Source organism: Bombus bifarius, unplaced genomic scaffold (assembly GCF_011952205.1).
Source record: "Bombus bifarius isolate JDL3187 unplaced genomic scaffold, Bbif_JDL3187 scf7180000008030, whole genome shotgun sequence".
In the NCBI taxonomy this organism is placed as follows: Eukaryota; Metazoa; Arthropoda; class Insecta; order Hymenoptera; family Apidae; genus Bombus; species Bombus bifarius.
This window is the reverse complement of record NW_022884401.1, coordinates 997,272-1,023,479: the sequence shown is the minus strand read 5'-3', so window position 1 is coordinate 1,023,479 and position 26,208 is coordinate 997,272. Positions and strand designations below refer to the sequence as shown.

At 35.7% G+C, this 26,208-nt stretch overlaps 4 protein-coding genes across 7 annotated transcripts in view; 3 read left to right on the top strand and 1 right to left on the bottom strand.

Moving 5' to 3' along the window:
- Nucleotides 1–11,521, top strand: part of LOC117207463 — a 41,200-nt gene extending 29,679 nt beyond the window's left edge. For both annotated transcript variants that reach the window (XM_033447738.1, XM_033447740.1), the window contains exons 2-8: nucleotides 1,311–1,527; nucleotides 3,515–3,618; nucleotides 3,983–4,174; nucleotides 5,661–5,803; nucleotides 6,261–6,387; nucleotides 7,444–7,890; nucleotides 8,061–11,521. In XM_033447738.1, the coding sequence (XP_033303629.1) occupies nucleotides 1,359–1,527; nucleotides 3,515–3,618; nucleotides 3,983–4,174; nucleotides 5,661–5,803; nucleotides 6,261–6,387; nucleotides 7,444–7,890; nucleotides 8,061–10,700 (3,822 nt within the window). In that variant the 5' untranslated portion in view covers nucleotides 1,311–1,358 and the 3' untranslated portion in view covers nucleotides 10,701–11,521. The remainder of the gene's footprint in view (nucleotides 1–1,310; nucleotides 1,528–3,514; nucleotides 3,619–3,982; nucleotides 4,175–5,660; nucleotides 5,804–6,260; nucleotides 6,388–7,443; nucleotides 7,891–8,060) is intronic.
- A 6,017-nt stretch (nucleotides 11,522–17,538) lies between these two features.
- LOC117207473 (charged multivesicular body protein 2a) lies at nucleotides 17,539–19,965 on the bottom strand. The gene is made up of 5 exons (XM_033447771.1): nucleotides 19,601–19,965; nucleotides 19,186–19,384; nucleotides 18,945–19,120; nucleotides 18,724–18,858; nucleotides 17,539–18,626 (listed from the first exon to the last, which is right to left on the bottom strand). The coding sequence occupies exons 2-5, from the start codon at nucleotides 19,351–19,353 to the stop codon at nucleotides 18,422–18,424; spliced, it is 684 nt and encodes a 227-aa protein (XP_033303662.1). The 5' UTR covers nucleotides 19,354–19,384; nucleotides 19,601–19,965; the 3' UTR covers nucleotides 17,539–18,421.
- A 737-nt stretch (nucleotides 19,966–20,702) lies between these two features.
- LOC117207465 (DNA topoisomerase 3-beta-1) lies at nucleotides 20,703–24,636 on the top strand. 2 transcript variants are annotated; one of them, XM_033447747.1, is made up of 14 exons: nucleotides 20,703–20,793; nucleotides 20,935–21,077; nucleotides 21,162–21,356; nucleotides 21,431–21,598; nucleotides 21,671–21,799; nucleotides 21,901–22,019; nucleotides 22,104–22,304; nucleotides 22,374–22,578; nucleotides 22,660–22,842; nucleotides 22,918–23,127; nucleotides 23,196–23,413; nucleotides 23,496–23,720; nucleotides 23,818–24,079; nucleotides 24,177–24,636. In XM_033447747.1, exons 1-14 carry the CDS (start codon nucleotides 20,703–20,705, stop codon nucleotides 24,381–24,383), a joined length of 2,556 nt encoding a protein of 851 aa, XP_033303638.1. In that variant the 3' UTR covers nucleotides 24,384–24,636. The 2 variants fall into 2 exon arrangements, with proteins under 2 accessions (XP_033303638.1, XP_033303639.1); XM_033447748.1 differs by lacking the exon at nucleotides 20,703–20,793 and having other exon boundaries at nucleotides 20,939–21,077; nucleotides 21,166–21,356; nucleotides 24,177–24,383.
- Nucleotides 24,637–25,198: 562 nt separating this feature from the next.
- LOC117207464 (lutropin-choriogonadotropic hormone receptor) overlaps nucleotides 25,199–26,208 on the top strand; it is a 37,799-nt gene continuing 36,789 nt past the window's right edge. The window contains exon 1 of one of the 2 annotated variants that reach the window (XM_033447742.1): nucleotides 25,199–26,084. In XM_033447742.1, the coding sequence (XP_033303633.1) occupies nucleotides 25,849–26,084 (236 nt within the window). In that variant the 5' untranslated portion in view covers nucleotides 25,199–25,848. The remainder of the gene's footprint in view (nucleotides 26,085–26,208) is intronic. The other variant, XM_033447741.1, reaches the window with a different exon arrangement.

Sequence of the window (26,208 nt, the reverse complement as noted above, 5' to 3'; positions counted from 1 at the left end):
AAGTAGAAAACCACGGCAAGAGCAAACAGTCCCTCGCCTTTTGCTGTGTCCTTCACTCTGTCTCGTTTAATATCGATCTACATATTTTTTCAATTTGAATTCACAGCTTATAAATTGTTGAGGTTATTCGATGTGTAAACACGTGGATAAATTGCAAGGCAGAAAATATATTTAAATAGAAGCGTAATTATAAGTGATGATACAATTTGAGCTGGTCCAGATCCGCAGGCTAGCGTCGCGTAATTTTTAGGGTTGGTTGATGAAAATAAAAATAGCTGAGTCGTAACACAACTATTAACTTTGTTTTAATTAAACTTTATTATGAATTCAGCAATCACAATGTAACACACACTGAATTAACATAAATCACAATTCACTCCAACCACGTTATGTAAGACTTAGTTACAACGATACGTTAAGTACGCCACTTATAAGGGTAGAGACCGGTATAGATATGTTGACTATTCTAAGGATATAGAATAAGTGAGCTTTTCTGGCAATACTATGTCTGAGGAAGGCTAGGGGTGGGTGTGTCTAAGGACACGGGACTATCGGATTTGTTGATGACAATTTTGGTTAAGGAAGTGAGGGCAGTAGACACCGTCTCCGATTGGATAATAAGACGGTTGGTGGACCAGGAAGGGTTTTAGCCGCCCTCGCGAGAAAGTTGCTAACGGAACATACCAGATGTGAAGAAAATCAACTTTCTAAGCTAACACGTGGTAGACAATAAACGTAAAGGGAAATCTAAGACAGGAAATACTCGCTTGGTCCGAAGGACCTTAACTATGAAAATGCCAAGACCCCTGGTGGGTAATTAAGACTATTGAGGGTGCGCACCAAGGGGTCATCTGGGTGCCATCCTGTCCGTGGTGTGTGGCCTGATGTCTGATGTGAATTGACGTTACACTAGCTGTGTTACCCGATAACTAAAAACCCCGAAGCCAACGTCGCCTGTCTACCGTTTATGGTCTGACTTCGTCGCAGTCTTTTGTCTACGCGCTGTCGATGGCTTCGGTGCTTGAGAAAACTAAAAAGACCAGACGTAGAGTTTTCTTATAAGTGGTGTGACCACTTCAACATAAATAATATAATTGTAATAATATAATAATCTCGCTATAATAATAAATAAATAAATACTCGCCCTATATACAGATTTCAAGTAGAAGCGTTGTAGGTTTAGTCTCAATTTAGTCTTTTCGTACAACGACGAAATTCCTTGCACTCTGTCAAGTTCAAGTAAAGATATTTTACTGTGAAATTTATGTTCGCCCTTATGGATCGATAACGAGTGACGATTTTGTTTGCAGTTTCGCGGACACGCGTGTGGATGAGGGTAAACCATCTTAGCGAGAGGGATGTCTGAAAGCGACGGAGAGCAAGTAGCTCGGTCGGTGGCCTTGGAGCAAGCCTACGTCCACGAAGTTTACGAGCAATGCGCCGAAAAAACGGTCCAGAGTCGACACTGGCCACGAATCTATCAATTTCTCGAAGAATTGGAGCCGGGAGCCCTTGTTTGCGATATTGGTAACTTTACCGACTTTTCACACATCGTATAGTCTCCTTTGAACTAAGATATTAACATTTACCATGTACAGGGTGTCCTACAGCTTTGTCGGTATAGTCTATGTACACGATAGAAGAAAAAATGTTATTATCGTAATCGCTGTGGTCGCTTAAACGTGTCGCTCAAAGATTCATTGAATGGTCGTATTTAGTAAACGAAGCAGGTTACAAGGAGCTCGGAGAAAAGTGAATAGAGAACGGTATATGGAAATAAACCGTTCGATTGAATTAAAATGAGGTTCTGGCACAGACAAAATCGGTAGGAAGAAAAGAATGGGAAGTCAAATAAAAGAAGTAGCACGATGTACAAACGAAGAGGAACTGTGTCAGGTACGTGAGAGAAAAAAGTCAGGATCCTTCGAGCACATGCTAAAAGACTGCTCGATGTACGGTGAATCAAGGCCAGAGGTACCCAGGAATAAAAACAACAGGCGAATCACGAAAGCGAGCATCGAAGAGGATGTAAGAAGATTCCATTGCTTCGTACAAAGCGCAACGAGAATTTTTATTTCTAAACTTTCATTTAGGACAATGTGATATTAATTACGCTGTACCAAAGAAAGATTGTTACCTATACATTTTTTCTTTTCTTTTTTTTTTAGGAAGATTGTATAATTTGAATAACAAGTACAAGCATAACACGCACGAGGTGTTTCCTTATGAAAAGATAAGAACAAAACATGGAAGAAAATTTGTTCGTTTAAGCCTTAGTTCGAATATTTATCAAGTATACTTGACTGTGGCAAAATACGAAAGGAAAAGCAGCGAACTTGTGGTTACCACGCTATAAGACAATACTGGGACACCCTGTACAATTTACATATATAATTTAATGAAAATATTCTGAGATTTTTGTATCGGAAACGAACAATTTAATCTAGCTGCTCGTTGATCTCACGAGTCGATTCGCAGATTTTTCAGTCTTACCATAGCCGCGCCCCATGGAACATACACATACACACACGCGCGTGCACAGCCCATTTATAGACGCGTGTCTTTATTCCTTCCTTTGGCCGCTTTTTCCCCGCCTCTTAACTCCGGCTACTTGCGCTTTCACATGATCAATTGACCTCCGCACGGATGTATCAAGGCGAGTTCGTGTAAATCACGTACAGGTAACGCGTACGCTTGTCTAAGTTCAAATGCAATGTGGTCGAACGATATGTCGCGTAGCCACCTTTGAAATACCGTGGGATACGTTCTCCTTGGATTACACAAACTCATCGACCAGCGAACTTTGAGGCCGGGTTCGCGTACCGTGTTCCGCTTCTGAACCGCTTTTCGTTCATCGTTTCAACTACCGGTTTCACCCGTCGAATTAGTCATCGGTTTTCCGGTCTGTTTCTTACAGGCCGATCAGCTGATCGCATTACCAAACCGGAATTCCTAGCAAAACCTTTGATTTCGCTGGTAACTATATTGCGGATTTTCCTGCAATTTCGTATTTTTCTTAATTAAAGAAACTAGCGCGTAGATTCATTTCGCTGATCATATAGATTCGCAGAGAACGTAGTTCACTCTGAATATTTTCCCTGTCTTTGCATGGTACGCGTATTTTTTTACGTTCTCAAATCTGCCGTTTTACGTACGTTTTTACGTTCTCAAATCTGTCGTAAATGCAGTAAAATCCCCGCGGTTCACTCGTGATCAATTTAATTTTATTTTCTTGCTGCCGCGCTCCTAGAATCTGTACGTTCCGAATCTTATTTCCGTTTCAGCGAGCGGCAAGACTCGATACTTTGAGGGAAACTTCGTGTAAAGCTTGCCATAAAATTGATACACGCGTGTCGATAATGACCCGTTCCATTTGTGTTCCATGTTAGGAAATTTCGTAGCGATAAAAACACACGTTTAATCGCAAACGACTGAAAGAACGCAGCTGCAGATACGTTTATTTGTGAAACTTTGTTAGACATCGTTAGCTAACGAGTCGATCGCTCTTATTCAGGTTGTGGCAACGGGAAGTACCTGAACGTTAATCACAGCATCTTTAAGGTAGGAGTGGACCGGTGCAAGCGTTTCACGGATATCGCGCGTGAGAAGGAAAATGAGGTGAATATATCACTTTAGAAAATATAAATATCGAGAGTACATAAAATGGAACTGCAGTCTAATACCGGAAACAAACTCTTGTATCCGTATCCTGCCTCTAACGACCTGATTAAGCTCTAATCATAACGAACGTTATTAATTGTATCCGGGATAGGTCATCTCGCGATTATTATAATGTCTTTCTAATTAAATTCTATCTTACAACTGTACGTAATAATATTGACAACAAGCGAGACCGAAACTAATATCATTGTCGCTAATAGGCTGTGTCTATGAGGCATTTGAATTTTCGCAGAAATGTAAAAGAGAACGCGCGTAGTGTTTAGAAAATAGGCGAGATATTAATTCGTCGTTTACATTGCAGGTATTGATCTGCGATAATCTAGCTCTGCCGTTTCGAGATGAGAGTTTCGACGCGGTCCTCTCGATCGCCGTGGTGCATCACTTTGCCACAACAGAGAGGCGGGTTCACGCGTTGAAAGAACTCGCAAGAGTATTGCGGATCGGCGGTCGACTGGTTATATCGGTATGGGCTATGGAACAAAAACACAGGAGGGTAAATAAAACGTAACAAATCAAATATTTGTATTGTGTTGTGTTCGTTTATCGTATCGAGGCATACGTACCTATTACAATCTCTTGTGTACGCTTCCTGCATCTTGCTCCTATTAGGTTGACCCAAACAACTGTTGTATTACTACGAAATGGATCATATGTGATTCAATAAAATAATATAATTTGAATAGTAAGAGAACATTTTGTTCTATTACTACAAAATGGATAATACATAATTGAATAAAATAATGTAAAAGAAAGAATGTCGTGCATCTATTATTTCCTTGTAAAAGGAAAGAAACTTTGGGACACCCTAATATATTAGTTTATTCCTTAGAGCCAACTCTTAACTCGTTACGCTATTTATCCAAATGTATATCTATATTCTGTGTTTTAATTTACTATACAGATTAGTATGTGTCTTCTACGTGGTCAGTCTTTGGTATTTCATCCCTGTTCATCCCCCTTTTGGTTTCTCTATTCGTTCATGCAGTGAACTGGTAACTTCGTGTAATGAATAAAATATTGCTTCTAAAATAAATAAAATAACGAAGATAGAAAATCAAACGAAACATTGGACGTAGGAAGGTAAATAATTCTTAACTATTTCTCATTAAAAAAAAAAAAAAAGAGAAAGATTACAAAGGGGCAAAATAATGCGATGCTATAATATTCCATATGTAAATCTTATTTTATGTTATTTCTTCGTATTTTTATTTTCATTTCAAAGTCCCGTATACCATCTGTTTCAATTTATTTTTTGTTTTACGTTTCAAGTTAAAAGCAGATATTTAGTGACACAAAAAGCTTCAAATGTATGGAATTGTGTATAGCACGTGGAGCGTGTAAACGCGCTTAAACTTCGGATTACAAGCTATTCGAAGGATTTGCGGATATATAGGCTATTCGATTCAGCTTAAAAATGTCGTCATCCGATACGATTGAATTCAAACGGTATTCGAACATGCCTATGAAATACACCCACGCCAAGCATGACGGTCAATCGATACGATTATTCCAATGCACATAGTCAAGGTAAACCGTTCGAATCTATCGCTATTAAATCTATTTTCCAGTCCAATCTTTCGTGCACGTACTTTGTTCATTTGGTTATGAAGCTTTTTAATTACCAACGCTGGATATCCTTTTATAATTACTTCTATCTTTATTAATATCCCTTATCCCTATTAATACTTTTACAGAGTGACCATATTAGCAATTTCTAATAAATTTAACCTTTAAAGGCTAGCCATGGGTAAAACTTCGCCCCAAGTAAATTTTATCTCAACCACTGCAAGTAATAACTTTCTCTACTTTTGACCTACAATATAAAAGAAACGTATCAGGTTGAAATTTCACTTATAATAGCGTAAACGCGATTTCCTTTGACGATAACTTTCAAGGTGAAAGATACGTATCTTAATAAATAGTAGCGAGTAAAAAATATGAATATTAATAAAAAAAAAATTCGTTCTTTTTGTTTGCAGTTCGAGTCTCAAGACGTGTTGGTACCATGGCCGAAAGCTTACTGCATGAACTCGGTGACAAATAGGTCGAAACGTTCGAGCGCGCCACACGCCACTGAATTATATTACAATCAGAACGCTCAAAAATTCCCATCTTCCAAAAGGTATCTAATCGATTCAACGATCCAAAGAGGCTAAAGGAAGAACGCGCATTGCGCTCAACTTAATTCGTCTCTTCATATTTTAGTACTTCTGTGCACAAGCTGAGTCGTTTACGTCACGTTGATCGCTGTTTTACGCTTCCGAAATATCCGCCAAAATTACTCTGACATATTCGTCCAATCCGTTGTACAATCGATCTTAAGTCAGAAGATGTAAAAGATCTTTGAGGAAAAATAAAAATTCCTAGAATCGAGAAAATTCACGAGCGAAGGTTCGCTCGGAATGTAAACGATCCAGGTTGCCACGAGTTAATTATTCGAAAACTTTGACAGTGCTGCCAGATTGGTAATTTACGAAAATTGCATCTCCATCGTCTACCCTAGTCTTCCTCTCTTCTTCCGCTTTCCAGAGCCAACATGGTAACCTCGATAATTACTGCTAATGGGATTCTTGTTTCAGGAACAGCCAACGAAAATGCAAAAGCAAGAGCTATTGGATCGACCCGATATTCAGCCCATCACCGTCAACCAGCAGCCTATCCAGCCCGAACGAGACCTGCTACAGTTTTTTCCGTCGCGCTTTGCAGGTAACATAATCTACGTACCACGTTCGTGGCTGGAAACTTGGCTGCCGGAAGAGATATAAATTTCGTTGATTAGAACAGACTGCAAGATGTTCGTGCAAATTCATATTTTTATAAGTACAATCAAAGCAACAAAATATACGGCAAAGAGTAATTCGTCTATTATTGTAACGAATATGTTCTATATTTGGAATATTTCTTGTATTAGATAAAAGCCACGAGGCGCAACTTGTCTACTACTACTATACCGAGAACCTGTGAAAAGATGAAACGAAAGAAAAATGTATATTTCGCAGAAGAGCATCAAAGATGATGGGGTCCAACTTTCCAGCCACGCATTACGCTCACGTTTCCTTGAACAGTTCCCAGTTGTCACGTGTTATACAATCGCGTGCAAACGCTGAGATTGTTTCTCCTTCTCGTTTTCTGTATTCCTTTTTCGCCTGTTTTTTTTTTCTTTAAACTTTCCGCCTGCATGTTGTTGCGACACGATAATTTCTAGTAATAGGTGGCTAAATTGTTGCCAGGCCTTATCGATTCCGCGCGCAACCGTAACGATGCTCGGTACCGAAAAAAGTAGGCTAACTGCTTGCAGAATACGCTTCGAATGTAATTGGAACGGGCAAAATGCAGCGAAGATCGTTTGTCAGCGGGATGCCCGAGTAATTTTGCCTCTCGTTGTTTCCTCGTGGATGTTGGATAATCGATTGAACGAGATCTTAGGAAGGAATCTTTAAGGCGACTGTCTTCTTGTAATTTGGAAACCTCGAGCATTCCTGTTTCCTTGTTTTTTGAAAATCAGACGAACGATTCAGAATTGTAAATTTAATTAGTATCTCGTTTATTGAGATACGACGTTTCATGACATCTTTTCTCTTTTTATAGATAAGTCATTTCTGAGTGACCTGGGAAAGCCACTGACTTGAGAAACGCTATATTGAACGCTTTACAAACGGCTTTGTCTAATATACGCATCTGCTCATAAATATTAGAACATCATCGTACAAGACTCGATAGCCGAGCTAAATTGCTAACTGGAATTTCTGTTTTTTTTTTTAGAAATTAGCAGGAAGTAGACGTGGATCTGGCAATCGACCTTGGTTTCTTGACAGTTGGCAGAGTGGCAGTGGGAAGAATCGCAAAGACTACGAGCAAGAAGAACCACCGGACGTGGACGAACTGCCCATCGAGTTACGCCGCGTAGAGGATGTTAACGTGACATTGAACAAACAGTCAGACTCTCTGAGTATTAAATCTAAGAGTCTGGGTGATATTTTGGAGATTCAGCGACTGGACCTTGTACGATCTAGATCCAGTATTCCTGGTTTGTGCTCCGTGTTGACGTCCGAATTGAATTTGGACGGGGAATCGAGGACGTCATCGTCGATGAGTGGCTCGAAGCCACGGCTAGTCAAGCAGAAGACTCACCTCGTGGACGACACCGGTTTGGAACATCCTGATAACACTGCCATTCAAGAAATATCTAAGGACATTCCAGACTTTCAGGTTCTAACCTATTTTTAGTTCTTATCGTATCAAGCTTTGATATTTTAATTTAAATTATATAGAAAAAGTACAATTACGCAAATTTAGCTTAGCTATAAATTAATTTTTGTAGATTTCGAATTTTAACTACTGGCTAGAACATTAATATCTTTGTTTCGTTCGACACTCAGATAACACCTGGTCATAATTCGAAGCGGGGAAGCATCCTGAAACAGAGCTCGATGAACGAGGAACTAATGTCTATCGATAGGCTAGAAGAGAAAGAAAGGGTACGAAGGAACATAATGAAACAGGCGTCCCTGAACGAGGACATTATCTGCAAAGGGAAAACCTTCGAATCCCTTAGAGACTCTCTCTATTCCGTAAACGCGACAAAGAGATTTCAACTATTGAAAAGTGGCCTTACGAACAAGATTAAACAATCCACGACTAACATCGAGGTATCCGGTATATCGATCAAGAACGGATTCGTGAAGATCTTACAAGGATGGAAATCCACGGAAAATGAAACGAGTACAACTAATACGTCGACCGACGAAGCGTCTAAGATGATGTACAATGACTCGAAGGTTCAGTCTGTAACTGTGCCGAAAAGAGAGACAGAAGTGATCGAAAGGCGTTTGTCTCGCGAGGACGGTTCGGATTCGTCGAAAGACAGTAGTTTGCAAAGCGACACAAGCGTCGATTCCGAGGACAGTTTCGCATCCGTGATTTACGTGCCAAAGCAGGACGCACAGCCAACGATAGAGGCTATTATTCCAGCCTCCAGTGGTCATCAGCTGGGAAGCATCTCAGCGCCCCCTTCACCACGCGTCAAACATCCTCCTGATACATCTAACTCAAGATTGAAGGTCATTACCATATCCCCATTGCTCAAACAGTTCTCAGCTACTAGCAAGTCTCTACCTCCACCTAGTCCACCTGGCCTATCCCCTTGTACTTTAAACCCCGTATTTAGCAGGCCATTCTTTGGTTCAACCACAGTCGCCAACCAGCAACAGGTATCTGGAGACAATACTGTTAACACAAAGAGGACGGAGGTTTTGAACAATGGTTGTCATCAAACAATCAATGGAGACTTGCAGGGTAATAAAAGGAATATCGAAAGTGAGATTTGTGGCAGGACTAATTTCTGCGAAGAGAAGAAACCTAGCTTGCAGTCTATACGCGCTTATAGATCTATGACTGAGAGTGTGGAGATTGAGGAACCGAAAACTGACAAGGACACTGCTCCACTTTTACCTACTGTGGATGATAGTCCTGATGTGTCGTTGCACGAGAAAAGTACCTTTGAAGTCAATAAGGAGGAAGAGAATCGTAAGGCCAGACTAAATCAGATCAAGGAATTGCTGAAACAGAAGCCTGGTTTTGCAACTCGAACCAAACCGTCGTTTCCTCTGGTTAGAAGAGCTTCGACGACAGCTAGTGGTCGTTTGGAGGCTGTTACCAAAGTTCTACCACGGTTGCTTTCGTTGGAATTATTCAATCCTGAGACTGATGATCTGGATAGCGATTCCAGTGGAGTGTCGTCGCCGGATTCGGTAGGTTCTGTGATTAGCGTAATCTCTGATGAGAAATACATGGCTAAGAAGGATAATACTAAGTCAGAGTGTACCGAATCCGAAGTGCTAGATAGCTCGGCTGAAAACGTGTCTGATCCCAGTGATGCGACAGCTGACGAATCATCAGGGTACGTGGCTGATTCCAAGGAGGATGAAACGAAGACAACAGGAGACAGTAGTTCGTCTCAGTCTTCTAGACTTCTAGAAGCTGCAGCTAACGTCGCCAATTCTCTGGAGGATACTGTGGAGACGGTCATCACAAAAACGCACACTAAATCGTACTCGACGCAAATAGCACAACAGGAAAGCGTTGAAAGTTCAGCTAGTAACGAAACAAGAGTCAGAACGAAGTCGGATATTCAATTGCCAAAAGTGGAGGATACGTGGAACGAAGAATGTCGCAAGCATCTGATAGACTTTACCGAAAAGCTTAGTGAAAACTTGATGCATGAGTTGGACGAAAACAAGAACGATCAGAAGATTTTAGATAAACCATTCCTATCGAGGAAAGACTTGGACAAACGCAACTTTGAACACCTACCTCCTTACGACATTCCATCGTCGATATCTACCAAGTCGAAATACAACGATTTATCCAACACGATCGCATGGCTGAGTAACACCAATAATGGTTTCCATGAAGAAATGCATAGGAGCACTTCAGACGACATAATGGATTTCGTGATGGTCTCCAATACCGGGGAATTCATGAACGAGAAAGACACATCCTCTTTGGACAAACAATCTTCGGAGAAACCTTATCTAAGAAGCGCAAACTCCATAGAGTCTAGCGATATTGGCGAGTCCATCGATAATACGATCAGTTTCAGCGACGGAAGCCACGCGGAGTCCACTGGACGATTGTGCAGCAGCATGATGTCGCTATTATCAAACACCAACGAATACCCTAAATCATACGCTGAGAAACGAAGACTCCAATTACAAAGGAGGTCCGCCTCCGAGGAGACGCCGCCTAGGTATCCAGACAATAGCAAACGCAGCACCGATTGTCTGGTAACCACGACAGGAAGTAACGATTCCCTGACCGGATCATCGTCCCAGGAATCTTTACCGTCCGATCGCGGAGGTGGCGCCATTACTTATCATCAGTACTATCACGTGTTCAGGGAGGGCGAGCTGGACCAACTGATCAACAAATACGTGGAGAACTTGCATATTATCTCGTCTTACTATGATCACGCGAGCTGGTGTATCGTCGCGGAAAAGGTGCAGGTCTGGACTATATGACTCGAGGCGGACGCCCCTGTCCCGTTTTCACGCGGAGCGTCGCGCCTCGTGCGTCGCCACGCCGCCGGTTAGATCGCTTATCGGGCAAGGATAATCAGTTCGTGAAGCTCGCTGGAACTTCGTGAAATGCTTCTCGATTCATTTTACGCGGGCACACGCGTTACGATGAAGAGTAGGCTAATTTCTTTATTATTAAAAGCAAGAGGTATGGTTGGTAGCTAATGAAAATACGTATACAATACTTAAATGAATTTATTATCGCTTTTCTTATTGTTTAGGTCGAAAGTGGTTACATTAGCTAGACATGAGTTATGGTCGAGTCCAGATAAGCGAGTCAGAAGTATATTAGAATTTTAAAATTGATTTGGAAGACTATGAGAAGACTGGATTTTAACCAAAAGAAACGAAGTATAACTTCTAAGCACAGATTTTTGTTTCGGCCAGTTAATCTATTTTTCATCTCAAATCTTACTCCTATCGAAGCATTGTGTATAACTTACATTGAAGAAGAGTATTTTGCTATTTCGAAGTTAAAGTTAATTATATGATGAATTCTATTGATCTGCAATTGATACCATTAGCTATCTACCAGAAACAAGAGAGGTTAGGGCAAGATGTTAGATAAAGCGAGTTATAAAAGATTTGGAACGAGGTGTAAATATGTAAAATAAAAAGAAAAAAAGATACGTTTCCGACGTAAGCGCACAGATCGGTAAACAAAGGATAATTCATCAGATAAGCAACACTACTAGAATAGCGATTTGTATCATTCGTCTAAGTGCTTGACCAAATGTTTCTTCTTTACTTGTTGGTTCATTGTTTTATCATTGGAAAAAAAGTCTCCATTCTAGTCTCGAGTTTCGATTACGTGATAATATGTAGCTTTAGTTTAAGAGTTAGATCTGTGGTTCCTAATCTTTTCATCGTTCAACTCGTCGGCCACTTGTGATCATTCTCCCATAAAAACGGACGCTATCTTTTCCGTTGCATTCTATCTCTATAGTTCGACTATAATTCCATTGTAGGCAGCAGCGTTGCTGTTATCTCTTGATTTATCTCTGATCATCCTTCTCTCTATTCAGTATTTTTTGTTTTTAGTATGATTTTATTTAATTTTTTGTATAAGTTCTTTTTCCTATAATATTATGTTAATAAAAGATTCTATTTATTTCTTTTTATAAATAAATTAAGTGTAACGTGTTTAGAGTTTTTTTAATGCTATTATTTATTGTCATGTCAATATAAAAAGAGAAAGGTGAAACAACGGCGGTAGGGAGAACTGCCCGACCTTGAACATACCAAGAACTGTTCTCTAGTACAGTCATTTAATTTTCGTCACTCTTTCAGACGTGTAATGTTATCAGGAAGTCTTTCGCTGAATTTCATCTGTCTACAATTTCATAGTTCGGCTATTCTTTTTCCCCTAAGAATGGCATAAAAGATACTTCTGTGACGGAACATTTAATTATAGAATGTAATAATAAGTAGGCGCGTTCTAGTAAGGTTAGGAAAATGAAATACAATTATTCCGCCACGATAGTAATTCTTATATGTCGTTCTTAATTTAAAAATAAACAAAAAAAAAAAAAAGAAAAAAAGATATGCGACAATTGCAACAATCATGGGAGACTTTCTTTTTACAATAACGTAAATAATGTAAATAACGACGATTCTCGTTTGACAAGTATTTAAGTATTCACTTCCAGGTATAAGAAACGACGCTTCAATAACGTTCATTTGCCACGCATGTCTCGTAGATAGCGACAAGTTCGTATTATGAAAACCGAGAGTTTAGGGTAATAAATTGTATAGGAACTGCTGTTCCAAAGTAAACGGATGTTATTGCGTTATTACCACGAGGAAATTCAGCTGACGAAACAGGAAGATACGCTGCTTAAAGTTATTGGAGAGTCATCCACTTTGATGCTTAGAAAGCTATTGGACGTTTAGTGAAAATCTGCGACTATTATGGGAACGGTATTATAATTTCGTTGTCGACATTTACTTTATTTTTGACACATTAGAGAAGCCTAACTCTGTTTAAGACTGTTCTCGGGAACAAATTAATACCTTCATTTTTGAATTTATATAAAATCATATAATTTATGTAAATTATTTTCAGGAATGCTATTACATATGATATTAATGGTATTACAGTGAATTAATTAGTTGTTTCAAACATTTAAAATATGAATATATCGATCATCGTGATATTTAATATCTTAAATATTACAAAATGTAAATATTTAAAACGCATGGTAAAAGTGAGACACCCTGTATATAGAAGCTAGTTCAAGATCTTTTTGTGGATAGGATTGCTCCAATTACTTCAAGCAGAATGTTTACTCTTTAAAGTAACAGACTATACAGAAAAGATACGGTTTGTAAGTTTCAATTGTAAACAAATGAGAACAAATTGGATGAATATATTCGAAAGTGAAATTAAAGGAGAAACACGTACAACAGATGGTTCCGGTTCACTACAATTTGATATCAAGAAAGTCTAAGAATTTCGATAAAATTACGAGAATTTATCGCGAATGAGATGCTAATTATTAGAAAGTTACACAAAATACATACGTAGTTACTCATCGAGATTGAAATCGAATTTCGCTATGGTGAAATCTACTTTATCGACAGAAGATGTAAAAAAATTGTATAAAACAGGACCAAAGTTCAAAATATAGAATACGTTTGTTATTGGCATCGTAAATCGGAGTACAAAGTATTGTATGTTCAACAAATAGAAGACTCTCCGACGACTTCGAATTCACTAGATTCAAAAGGGTAAAAAAAAATGGGAAGCGAGAAACATCTCGGAATTCTGTGCATTTGTAATACCGCAATAACTATCGGACCATTCGAAAAAGAATATACCACGAGATAGCAGAACAACAGTTGACCCTTTATTTAGGAAAATTAGCGAAATCTAACCTTCATGATTCCTTGCTTTTTCAAGGATATTCACGACGGGACACGACTTCTAGAAACCAAAAGATTTTTCGCGACTTTTAGGGAAAAGTGTCGCGAAAGTTCATCCATAGATGCGTTACATTACGGAACAATTAGTAAGGAACAAATAAACGGGTTAAAATATCTCGACCCTACGATACGACCGGACTGTATATTCCATATATGCATATATTAAAAAAAAACAGTACTGACTGCGAAAACCTTATAGCTAAAAGGAACAAAAAAAAAAAAAGAAGAGAAGAAAGAAAAAATATACATATACATACACGTAGTTCGTGAAGTTGTTGACTTAACGTCAAACCAATTTACAAAAACGTTAAAAACCGTAGATATCATATAGTGGTATATATGATCGCGCACGTACGAAAAGGATTAAATAATTCTTAAAAAAAAAGTAAAGTTTTACGGATCCAGTGATATTATATTTCACATGTTATGACGAGCATACTTTGCTACACTTTTTTTTGTAAATATCTTACTGAAAATACAAAACCAATACATATATACATAAATACGTGTATACATATATATATCGGCAATCTTCTTACAATTTTGTGAATGTTATCGTGAAAGGTACTGTCTTTAAATGTTAAACAATGATCAGTCATTCTTTTATTAAATATATTCTTCTCTTTGTTAGGAAACCATTTCATCGATAGGTTCACTTTGATTGTTCCTTGTATAAAGTTTGTATAATTGTAAATTGCCTTTTATTAACTATATTAAAACTGAATTTTATTGTCACAGTTAATGTTACGATTCTCAATACTTAAATGAAAAAAAGAAGCGTACAAAGATATTGTTTTGAAAGATGCGACATTTGGTGACACTAGCGCCATCACGGATCATAACTAGTGAAGCACAATCGATAAAATCGGAATTCTACGTAATTCGCGATTTTAATCGAAAGCCTAATTGTTGCTCACCTATGTTACGAACGTTCACGTTCATTTCCAGCAGTTATATGACGCGTTCTTTTTTGTTCTTCTTTTCCACAATATCGTTGTAATATTTTATTTGTAAGTTTAACCAACATAATGTACGATCCATATAGAAATGATATGCAAAAATAGATCTCGAAAGCGAATGGTCAAGTACATGAAGTAAGGTTGTAAAAAGGGACAGTTAAATCAATAATTGAAATGCGGATATGCAAATTCTAAAGAAAAATGAAGTTTCTTTTTCATCCATTAAATATTATGGCAAGTATTTTATTTTGAATGTTTTATATATTTTTGCAACTTTAAATTTTCCATAAATGTATAAACATTCGTAATTTAATAGTAATAGCTATTATAGATTGAACATGTGCGAATTATTGTTTCTAACTTATCGAAAGAGAATTCTATATACAAAATATTCGTATTTACCACGATCTTTAGTTAATATTTTCATATGTGCGTATAGTCTTCCTCAATATTATTATTATGTTATTATGCTCGAGCGATCAATTTCCGTAACGGAAATTTCTTCGGTTCGATCGAATCAAAAATATCGATATATTCGCACATGTCTACCAGTAGATAAGAAATGATTTTAGGTTTTCTATTTGTAATTCCAGCGCAGATTAAAGAACGAACAAAAAAGAATACGAAGAAAACTGTCAGATTATAATGCTGCATCTAGAGAAGGCTGTGTTTGACATAGCTTAAATCTGTATATATGTTACGTGCATGTATATGATATACATACACGCATACCAGTGCGTACACAAAAAGAACATTGCGTACAAAGGAGAAAAACATACATAATGCACAGATTACACACCGTATATAAGGTCTAATAATCCCACACTTATATAGTGAATATTTAAAAGGAAAAAATGAATTGTTCTTCGCGCATATTTATTCCCCTTCCATCCAACGAGAAGTGTATAATTATTATTGCGATAATAACATGAGGTTCAGTGTTGCATACAACTTTCTATTACATTATAGCATCTGGCGCATTATTCCAGTAAATACTACGAATCAGTCTGAAAACTTTCCTTTGGTATCCTGGAAACAAGGAACAAATATGTATTTTCTATTGATACGATTTTCTTTTCAATTTGTTCATTTCTTTTTTACTTCCTTTGTTTTATTTTTTATTATAAGATCAGTGCAAGATATACCATATTAAATCGTACTTTTAAGACAAAGAGCAGTTTGTTTCTTGTATCCTTGTTCCATTTGAAGCTTCTCAGATCGATTCTGATTAATACGCATTATAAAATTGTACTCGATGAAAATGATAACTATAGAAATGATGTTATTTACGACAGATCCGTAATTGCGTACCATGAAAGAACCACAGTTAGTAGTAGATGTACTCAAAGCGAATTAAAATTCCTGTTTTGTTTCCTCTCGATCATTTCCGTTTATCTGCACGAATATCAGGGTAATAACCTCACTACGTGAATTTTTCAACGGACGTCGATGAATATAATGGCAATGAATAATTTCTCGATTACATCCTCTCGCATGATTCAATGTAATGTTGCTTGTGGAAAATAGTTTTTCCGCCAAAAGTTACTGATGTTTAACCAACAAACATTTTAAGCTCATGTAAGACATTCAACTATATATAAGCGAAACAGATCCATCCCCGATATTACGAACTTGCAAATGTTTTATTTTATTTAATACTTACTATCATCTTATTATTAAACACCTATTATCTAATTACAATACTTCATGTGACTATCGAAGTGTTAACGATGGGTGCGAATTTTTGAAAGCGTTTAATTCTAAGTGAACATAACGGGGAACGTTACAAGACATTTCTTCGGTAATTACGATTCTAGCTTGGGGTACGTTATGTTTGGGCGGTACCTCTGAGATGTTTAAAAAGATATTGACAATATATATACATGTGATTGACAGAAGGTTCCATCACAATTTTGTAAACTACATCGTATTTCTATAGGGTTTACCATTTGGAGAATGTAGGAAGTATAAAAGGGCGCGCGAATTTAATTAATTGCATCGAATTTAATCATTGAATCAGAGAAAGAGAAAAACGATAAATTAACAGTTTTAATAACACGAATAATAAGCTAACAGTTTATTGTAACTGTTTTAATTTTCAAAATGATTAATAATTGGGAAAGCTGTATGTAACTCGAAAAATTCGCGTGCCCACGAAATGTCCTTGTTCTTCCGCTTTAGTAATATCGTATAAAATAGCGTTTTCCTTTCTTTTCTCTTTTTTCTTTTGTCTCTCAATAACACCGTAAGTACATGCGGTCCAGTTACACGTTACATAAATACGTTTATTGAAACTTTCTATAACGATACCGAATTATCGATTCAGTGCACTTCGATCAATTAATTAAACGTTCGTATTCATTTTGAACGTCTAGCTAAGCCATGTTCGAAACCAGACCAGACTACTATTTTATACCTGTATTTCACGATCAAGATATTAAAATCATTATCCAATGCGCATTATTATGTGTATGTACATTTTGTTTAATAGAGATAATATTTCATATTTCTCACAGAATTATTGACTATGATACCCTTTGGAAATGAATACTACTCCAGGCGATTTTGAAAAATATTAATCCGTTTTGTGAGTTTTTAAATATTTTCAATAGTAATACAGAAAAATTATTTTAATTGCTTTAATTTAGTTTAATTTGCCAAATTGTTTTAATTTATTTAAAATGGACTGTTTTCAATCTCTCTGACCGGTTGTTTTTAATAGTAGTTTTTAGAGGTAAGTTATAATATGTTTAATTACTTATATCAGCAAGGTATTAAAGAATACATTTTAATTATGTCTTTCGTTTATTTATAATTACCAATAGTTTTAATTGTTGTTAATATTTTCATTATTAAGCGATTTACTGTATGTATATATATATATATATATATGCGTGTATGTGTGTGTGTTATCCACATATTTAATACATCATTGCACAATCTTGTTTCACTGCATTTCTATCAACAAATTTGTTAATACATAATACAGATTACGTTGTTGTAGTTAATACAATTTATAAATAAATTTTATTAATACGGTTATTATGCCTGTGAACAATATATAATTTTTACTATTACATAATTATCAAAAGTAGATATATTATGAGGCACTGAAAGATTAAGTTTTGATAAAAGCAGTGAACGAACTTATTTATTGTACTCCTTTTGAATATGCGAGCATATAATTTATATGCTGTTTTTTTTTCATATAAAAACTGCTAACATATTTCCTTTATTTACTTTTACGGTAAGTGTACAATATTTCCTAAAAAAATGAAAGCGTATATGTACATGTACGTAAATTACAAATTTCTCAAGTAAATCTATGTACATGCATTTATCAAAATATAATAAGTAAGTATCTTATCATAATATATTTGATAAGCATTTTAAGTATAAGTTATCCACTTTACAAAATTATCCTGTGCAAATAAAATATGCACAGAAACTTCAAGATACCATCTTAAAGTCCTTTCATTTTTCTTTCTTTTTTTATAAAAAAAGTAACAATACAGATTAATACATAACGAAGTTATATGCCTCTGTTTCTTCATCATTCATATTTCATGAATTCATAATTGTTTTAAGCGATAGAAATATAACATTCTTCTTATTTTTTATAAATCGATTATTTAAGTGAACGGATTGAAAAACAAGTGCTATGATGAAACATTCATATCTCTAACTAAAATCGTAAAGCAATCCTAAAATTAATGCTTATAAAACCAATTCTTTCCTTTACATCCTTTATACATTTGTCATCTATATAGAAGTGTGTTCTTATTCACGTCTTAAATTTTCAAGCCTAGCTTGCAGATCTGCATCCGCATCTGTCAAATTTCCACCTTCGTCATTCCCTGTCGCAGTCGCAACTGGTTGCTTGGAATTTGATACATTTAATGAACCGGATGCTTGAGGTAAACCTGACAATTGATCTGTCAATTGGAGACCCAATTCGTCCAAAACTTGCGACACAATGGCATCACTGTATAAACAGTATAAATACAATTGAAATATTCAACGAACAAAAGTCAATACTTTTTAGAGATACAAATATTTTTATTTAGAAATTGCAAAAATACCTTTCCTCTTCATCACCCTCATCTTCCATCGCGTCATCAATAGCATCATTCATAATTTCCTCTTTCATATCCATTATTTCTGACTGCTTTTCAAACTCTTGTAATATTTTTTGTATTTGAGGAAGATTTAATTGTCTGTACAATCATATAATTTTCATGTATAGCAAGCAATAAAAAATTCTTTCTAATTCTAATTTTAAATGAACAGGACAAGTACTCACTTGTTCATATTTTGCATGGCTCTTGTGACTCCCTTCATTGCTTGTGCCATTGTATTTTGTGAACGCAATGTTTGAATCTTTAAAGAAACTGCTTGGATATTTGCTTTCATCAACATAAATTTTTTCACATAACGTCTAGTTCTTACAAGATCTTTAGCCATAATCTTTACTGCATCCTATCAAAAAGTAAATAAATATCACCCAATAGTATACAAAACAAATTCAAACAAGATCAGATTACCATTTGCCCATCTTTAGCAAGTTTCTTTATATCCACAATGATCTTTTTTTCTTGTTGTTCCATCCTCATTCTCTCTCTGTCAAGATCTCGCATAGCTTTGTTTAAAGCTCTCTGATTTTTCCTGAGCATCTCCTCAGGAGTAATACGTTTCCCAAATAACCATTCCATGATTACAGTAGAAATACTATTGCAACTTCACCTATTAAAATTAATATTGATGTATAAATCATAATGAAAGGTTATGATTACCTTTGAGCAAAAATAAGAATAATTAATATTTGAGAAAAAAAGACATAATTATAGGAATAATTGATAGAAGATGATTAACTTTCAAAGAATCGATTATATATAGACATACAGAGAAAATATATTAATATTTATCTTATAAGACAACAGCTTTTAATGCAAAAATTACCTAATTATATTAGAGACTATCTCGGGAGATATGAATAAAGAAAATTATAATAGAATGCTTGATCGTTTGAAAATGACGTTTTATAGGTTAGGAAGTTTATATCAAGATCAGGAGTTTGATTTGACAGACTGAATGAGTCACAAAATAATAAGTCACAGGTCAAATATTGTTACAAGTACTACTGCATATAACTGTGTATTACAGATCATTTTGACTCTGACATTTTAGTTTTTCTTAAAGTATAAGAGATAATATAACGTTATCATGATATATCGCACGAATATCGTATGAATATGGTTATATGGAATTTACGCATCACTTCCCTTCGTAACGATACCATAGAATTACAAATATATGTAAACAATCTACGTATATTAAAATATAACCGCATGCAACTTACAAGACTGACTTTAGAATGTTAATTTGACAATTATTAATGTTATCATAAAGAAATTTTTTATTTTTATCCTTGCATTTTACTAATAATACTGTAAATTGTAAATTAATTTTTTTTAATCAAAAATAAAATATATGGTATTTAAAGACTGTGCAAAATTAAAAATTTATTTAGGAAAAATTGTGGAATTTTCCTTGGTACTTTAATAGTTTTAAAATTGTTTTAAGTAGTTTTAATCTAATTCGTGAAACATAATGTATCAATATAATTATGTGAAAGAAATAAAATTCCAAGTTTATAATTAATCGAGTTAAACTGTTTCATAAACTAATGAAGTTGAAAAATATACAGGATGGCGCAGCTAAATGAGATCATACCTGATCTGTGATCATGTACATATTGCGTTGATAACTTCACTTTACATTATAAAAAAAGTATTATTATGTGTCTGCTTATACTCTTTATCTTAATTATTGTTTAGAAACCGCAACTTTATTTCTAACTGAAAAGAAACGAAGTTATAAAATAAAAATAGTTAATTTAAAACATAATGTAACAATTATCAAAATACTTTGAAATGAATATCATGTCATGCGTACAGTGTCGCATATTAAGCATCTCCAAATGTATGATGTTAGATCTCTTAGTTAAAGTTAATAATATTTTCTTGTAGAAACAAGTATAGAGATAAAATATTCTACAAAAATGAAGACGGCTTTAATGGTGGCTGAAAAACCATCTTTGGCAGCTTCGTTAGCCAATATTTTAAGTAATGGTCGGTGTACAACTCGAAAAGGTAGGTTATGTTTTTTTGAAATTTAATACATAGTTATAATTTTATGATAAATATTATAAATTAAAAAGATAAAATTTACAATACCATGATTCATAGATACCTGTATTTCATAATGCACATTTTAATAAAAAAAAAATTTAGGTTTAAATGGATCTTGTTCAATACACGAATGGATAGGTCAATTCAGGTCTGAAAATATAAATTTTAAAATGACCTCTGTCTTTGGTCATGTTATGACATTAGATTTTATTGGCAAATATAATAACTGGGACAAGGTTGATCCTGTAAGTAAAAAATGTTTAGTCTTGCCATTATATTTCATTATATTATTTTATTGTATTAGTAACATACTACTTGTTATGTTTAAGGCAGAGTTATTTTCATGCCCAACTGAAAAGAAGGAAGCAGTTCCTAGATTGAAAATTCCTTTCCTTTTAGCTAAAGAAGGAGCTCATTGTGATTATTTAATATTATGGCTAGATTGTGACAAAGAAGGTGAAAACATCTGTTTTGAAGTTATACATGCAGTTCAGCAAGGAATGAATAGGAGACTAAATCCAAATGTAAGTTTGCTTAATTTTAATCTAATTGTTCATATTAATTTAATGAAACTTTATAAATTTTATATTTGTCACAGGATATTTGGAGAGCAAGATTTTCTGCTATTACGGAGAAGGACATAAAAGCTGCATTGGCAAACCTGGTAAGGCCAAATGAAAATGAAGCAAAGAGTGTTGATGCTCGACAAGAAATAGATCTACGAATTGGTTGTGCTTTTACAAGGTTCCAGACAAAATTTTTTCAGGTAGAATGATATTAAAGCAGTTTTTACTGTTCATATTATATATTAATTTAATATTTCCTTTTTTTTTCATAGGGTAAATATGGAGATTTAGATGTGTCTCTTATTTCCTATGGTCCTTGTCAAACACCAACGTTAGGATTTTGTGTGCAAAGGCATGATGAAATTCAAACATTCAAGCCAGATCCTTACTGGGTTCTACAGGTATAGTATTAAAATAAGTGTCTTATATTGGCTTATAACTTTCCCTTATATGTCAGAATATAATTCCTCTGAGGAAGAAGATAAACTTGAATGTATTGAAGGTTACAGTTAAATCATCCGATGGTCAAGACATTATTTTGAGTTGGAGCCGCGTGCGATCTTTTGACAAGGAGATAGCAAATATGTTTCTGAGTCACGTGAAAGAGTATGATCAAGCAACGTAAGTTTTAGATATTTGTATGTACGAATATTTCGTGTTAATATTAAAATAATGTAACAATGTTTATCCAATTAATTATTATAGGGTTATAAGCGTAGAAAGTACAGAAAAGACGAAATCGCGCCCTATAGCTTTAAATACAGTAGAGTTAATGAGAATAGCAAGTTCGGGTTTAGGAATGGGTCCCCATCACGCTATGCAGATTGCAGAACGTCTTTATACTCAAGGATACATAAGTTATCCTCGAACTGAGACAACATTATACCCAGAAAATTTCGATTTGCTGTAAGTCAAAAGCAACTTCAAAATTTATTTATATTTTACTTATATGTATGCAAAAGTATCTATATTTAGTGCAGCATTGAAGCAACAGCAGAACAATCCCGATTGGGGCGATCAGGTTCGTAAAATATTAGCAACGGGTATTAATAGACCGAAAAAAGGGCTCAATGTTGGAGACCATCCTCCTATTACTCCAATGAAACATGCTACTCGAAACGATCTCGATGGTGATACATGGAGATTATATGATTATATAACTCGACATTTTATAGCCACGGTAAATATGTATTGCTAATTGTATATCTTATATATAAATTTTTATTTACTTTAGAGACCTTAAAGATTTAATATCTTGCAGCTGGCTCACGATTGTAAATATTTGAGTACCACGGTTAAATTCGAAATAGGAATGGAAGTATTTACGGCGAATGGTCATAGTTCAATAGATCCTGGATATACTAACATACTTACATGGCAAGCACTTGGAAGCAACGATACTTTACCCAGATTTACACCGGGTGAAAAAGTTAATATACAAGAGGTAGTAAATGTAGAAAATGAAGAGTGAAAATACTTTAATCAAATAATTTATAACTGTGTTTTATAATTTTTGTAGATGAAGTTAGTCGAATGTTATACACAACCCCCAGATTATTTGACAGAATCTGAATTAATATCACTTATGGAAAAACACGGTATTGGAACTGATGCCTCTATTCCAGTACATATAAACAATATATGTATGCGAAATTATGTTAATGTAACAACTGGTAGAAAATTAGTACCGACATCTTTAGGAATTGTGTTAGTTCACGGATATCAAAAAGTATGTAGCTTTTTACATATATAAGGAATAATAAGTTACTTCTAGTAATATGTTTGTATTAATATTAGATAGATCCTGAGCTAGTTCTACCTACGATGAGATCCGCGGTAGAGGAGCAATTAAATCTAATAGCTTTAGGTAGAGCAGATTTTCACGCTGTGTTACAACATACCGTTGAAATTTTCAAGCAAAAATTTCATTATTTTGTAAAAAGTATCGAAGCGATGGATCAGTTGTTTGAAGTTTCATTTTCTCCTCTTTCTGCGTCAGGAAAAGCTCATTCCAGGTATATTTTACATTTCAGTAAATATATATGATTACTTAAATATTTATTTTTTCTTTTATTGACAATACTTTCTTATATTCAGATGTGGAAAGTGTCGACGTTACATGAAATATATACAAACAAAACCGTCGAGAATGCACTGCGCACATTGCAACGAAACGTACAATCTCCCACAAAACGGGAATATTCGAATTTATAAAGAATTAAAGTGTCCATTAGACGACTTCGAATTGCTCTCATGGTCCACTGGTGCACGGGGAAAAAGTTATACATTTTGTCCATATTGTTACAATAATCCCCCATTTAGGTAATTTTATTCTTGCGAACAAATAGGATATAGAGAACACATTCAATCTCGTATTATTTAAATACGTACTAACTATTGCATGAATCATGAATTCCAGAGATATGAAAAAGGGAATGAGTGGTTGCAATTCTTGCACACACCCGACCTGTCCACATGGCATGAATTCTAATGGTTTATCGAGTTGTTTAGAGTGTAATGCCGGTATACTCGTCCTCGATCCTTCGGCTGCACCAAAATGGAAACTTGTGTGCAATCGTTGTGACGTTATTATTCATTTATTCGAAAATGCTCACAAAGTGACGGTTGATACGGAGGTGTGCGACTGTGGGGCTCAATTAGTTACCGTAGAGTATAAGCAGGTAAAGAATAATCAACCTTAAACGTTACATTCTAATTGGAAAAGACATTTATATTCGAAGAATATTAAAATGAATTTTTCTTTTGTTTAAATGATAGGAAAAAAGCAAGCTTCCCAATGAAGCTACGGAGATGACTGGTTGCGTTTTTTGCACACCAGCTTTCATGGCTCTTGTGGAAAAGCATCGTGCAGTCGCCTCAAAACCGGTTACAACTCGTGGCCGTGGTCACGCTAAAGGTCGTAGTCGGGGTAAACCCCGTCCACCGAAAGATAAGATGGCACAATTGGCTGCGTATTTTGTATAACTGATTCCATTTGTAAATGAAGTACATAGATGACACTAATCCCTCCCTATTCACACTTTGACACCTTCAATATATCCCGAAAATAAATCGAACTCTATTTACTACCTCAACGACTCATACATTATGTTACTTTTTTTTTTATAATCTTTATGCATTTTACAAATACGACATGATTTACATTATCACACAACAGTATTATGTTTTGGATAACAGATATTACGAAAGTAAAAATTTATGTTCTTATGAAAAAAAATATATATATTCGTGTTATTGAGTGTTGAAAACTTTTTAGACATTTTATTTATCCATGGAGGGAAACTAATTGAAATTATCGATTGCTACCGCTGCATGTTTTGATGTATAACGTAGAGAGGGCATACCATACATTTTTTATGAGTCTTCAGTAAAAAATCAAAAACAAAATAAATTATTATATAGAAAATACAAAAATAATGTATAAGAAGTACGTAAAGATTATTAAACAAGCATTGAACAAAATTATGCTTTCATCTATAAACATTTTCAAATTTCGCAATTTATGGTATCTATTGCCTATACTCACATATTGTATCTTATCTTTTGATAGCAGTTAACCCTTTTATATTTGATTTTATTCGGTTGTATATAATTTAAATTTCATTCCTTGAACATTATTTACTATATTCGGCAGAAAGAAATACGTACAACGTAACTACTTGTTTTCCTTTAAATCTATTAAATCCACTTATGAATACTTTTTACGTATTTAATAAAATCTTTAACGCGTTGAGTACGCTTTTATATATAAATGTATACAAATCCTCGACCTATTAATTATATATTCTCCGAAGAAATACCACGCGGTATACGATCTTCCTCTTTCTATTCTGCCATCACCAGGTCAACATCCGACCATCGAGACATTCTCAATCGCCTACTCAATCACCCTGAATCTAAAAGAGACGAAATAAAAGAAGAAAATCGATCGGATCTCTATATACGGGAGATCACGAAGTGCCGATTGCCGCGAGTCTATTACAACTCGAACAGTATCGGTAGCGGCATTTTACGGAGAAAGTTGATTGGCTCGAGGCGGCGAACGCGGTGATGGTGGGGGAAGCGCTTCCAACAAGAGGGCGGATTGGTTCAGTTACGCACGTACCCGCGCTGTCAGTCGGTAAACGTACGCCGTGCTGTACGGTTTATTCGTTTGTAATTCGGTCCTGGGGCAAGTGTTCGCGCGTGTTATCCGTTTCGCGAGCTTAAACACAACTAACGTAAGCTCCTCAACACGCCGCGCGTACTTACGCTTCTCTGTATGCCGTGTCGTTGTGTCCGTCTTTTCGCGCGTTGAGGGGATCGTGGTCCCAATGTGATAAATGTAATAATGCAGTCTGACAAATATAATGCAGTGAAGTGAAACGTGTCCTGGGCGCGGCGACTCCGGCAGAAGGAAGGAAGAGAAGCCTAGTAGAAGCTGGCCGGCATGTGCACGCAGTCCAGCCGCGGCATCACCACTGCTGCTGTCATATTGGCGATGTTCCTCTGCCGGATTTGCTCCGCCGAGGAACAGCCAGGTTCCTCTAGTGGACCCGGTCTCCTGGAATCTTGCAACGTCACTGCCGACGGACGGGAGTTCTCCTGCCGCGGGGCTGGATTCCTGTCCATCCTGGAGCCTCTCGATGTCACTGTACTTCCATCCACAGTCAATCTTACTAAACTGTGAGTATATACATAATACACATGGCATATGAACAAAAGAAATATAAGAGTTTTGCGAAGGGACAATTTTAAAATTCGGTACCTTGTCAACCACTTTCAGATCAAGACTGCATTGCCATTTGAC

What these genes read in the sequence shown, in the direction of transcription:
- LOC117207473 (XM_033447771.1), bottom strand. Translation starts at nt 19,353, where the DNA reads ATGGAATGGTTATTTGGGAAACGTATTACTCCTGAGGAGATGCTCAGG. An exon ending in TTGCTAAAGATGGGCAAATG is followed by an intron (nt 19,121 to 19,185) that starts GTAATCTGATCT and finishes ACTTTTTGATAG; the next exon opens with GATGCAGTAAAGATTATGGC. An exon ending in GCCATGCAAAATATGAACAA is followed by an intron (nt 18,859 to 18,944) that starts GTGAGTACTTGT and finishes ATGATTGTACAG; the next exon opens with ACAATTAAATCTTCCTCAAA.
- LOC117207465 (XM_033447747.1), top strand. Translation starts at nt 20,703, where the DNA reads ATGAAGACGGCTTTAATGGTGGCTGAAAAACCATCTTTGGCAGCTTCG. An exon ending in TCAGGAAAAGCTCATTCCAG is followed by an intron (nt 23,414 to 23,495) that starts GTATATTTTACA and finishes TCTTATATTCAG; the next exon opens with ATGTGGAAAGTGTCGACGTT. An exon ending in TACAATAATCCCCCATTTAG is followed by an intron (nt 23,721 to 23,817) that starts GTAATTTTATTC and finishes CATGAATTCCAG; the next exon opens with AGATATGAAAAAGGGAATGA.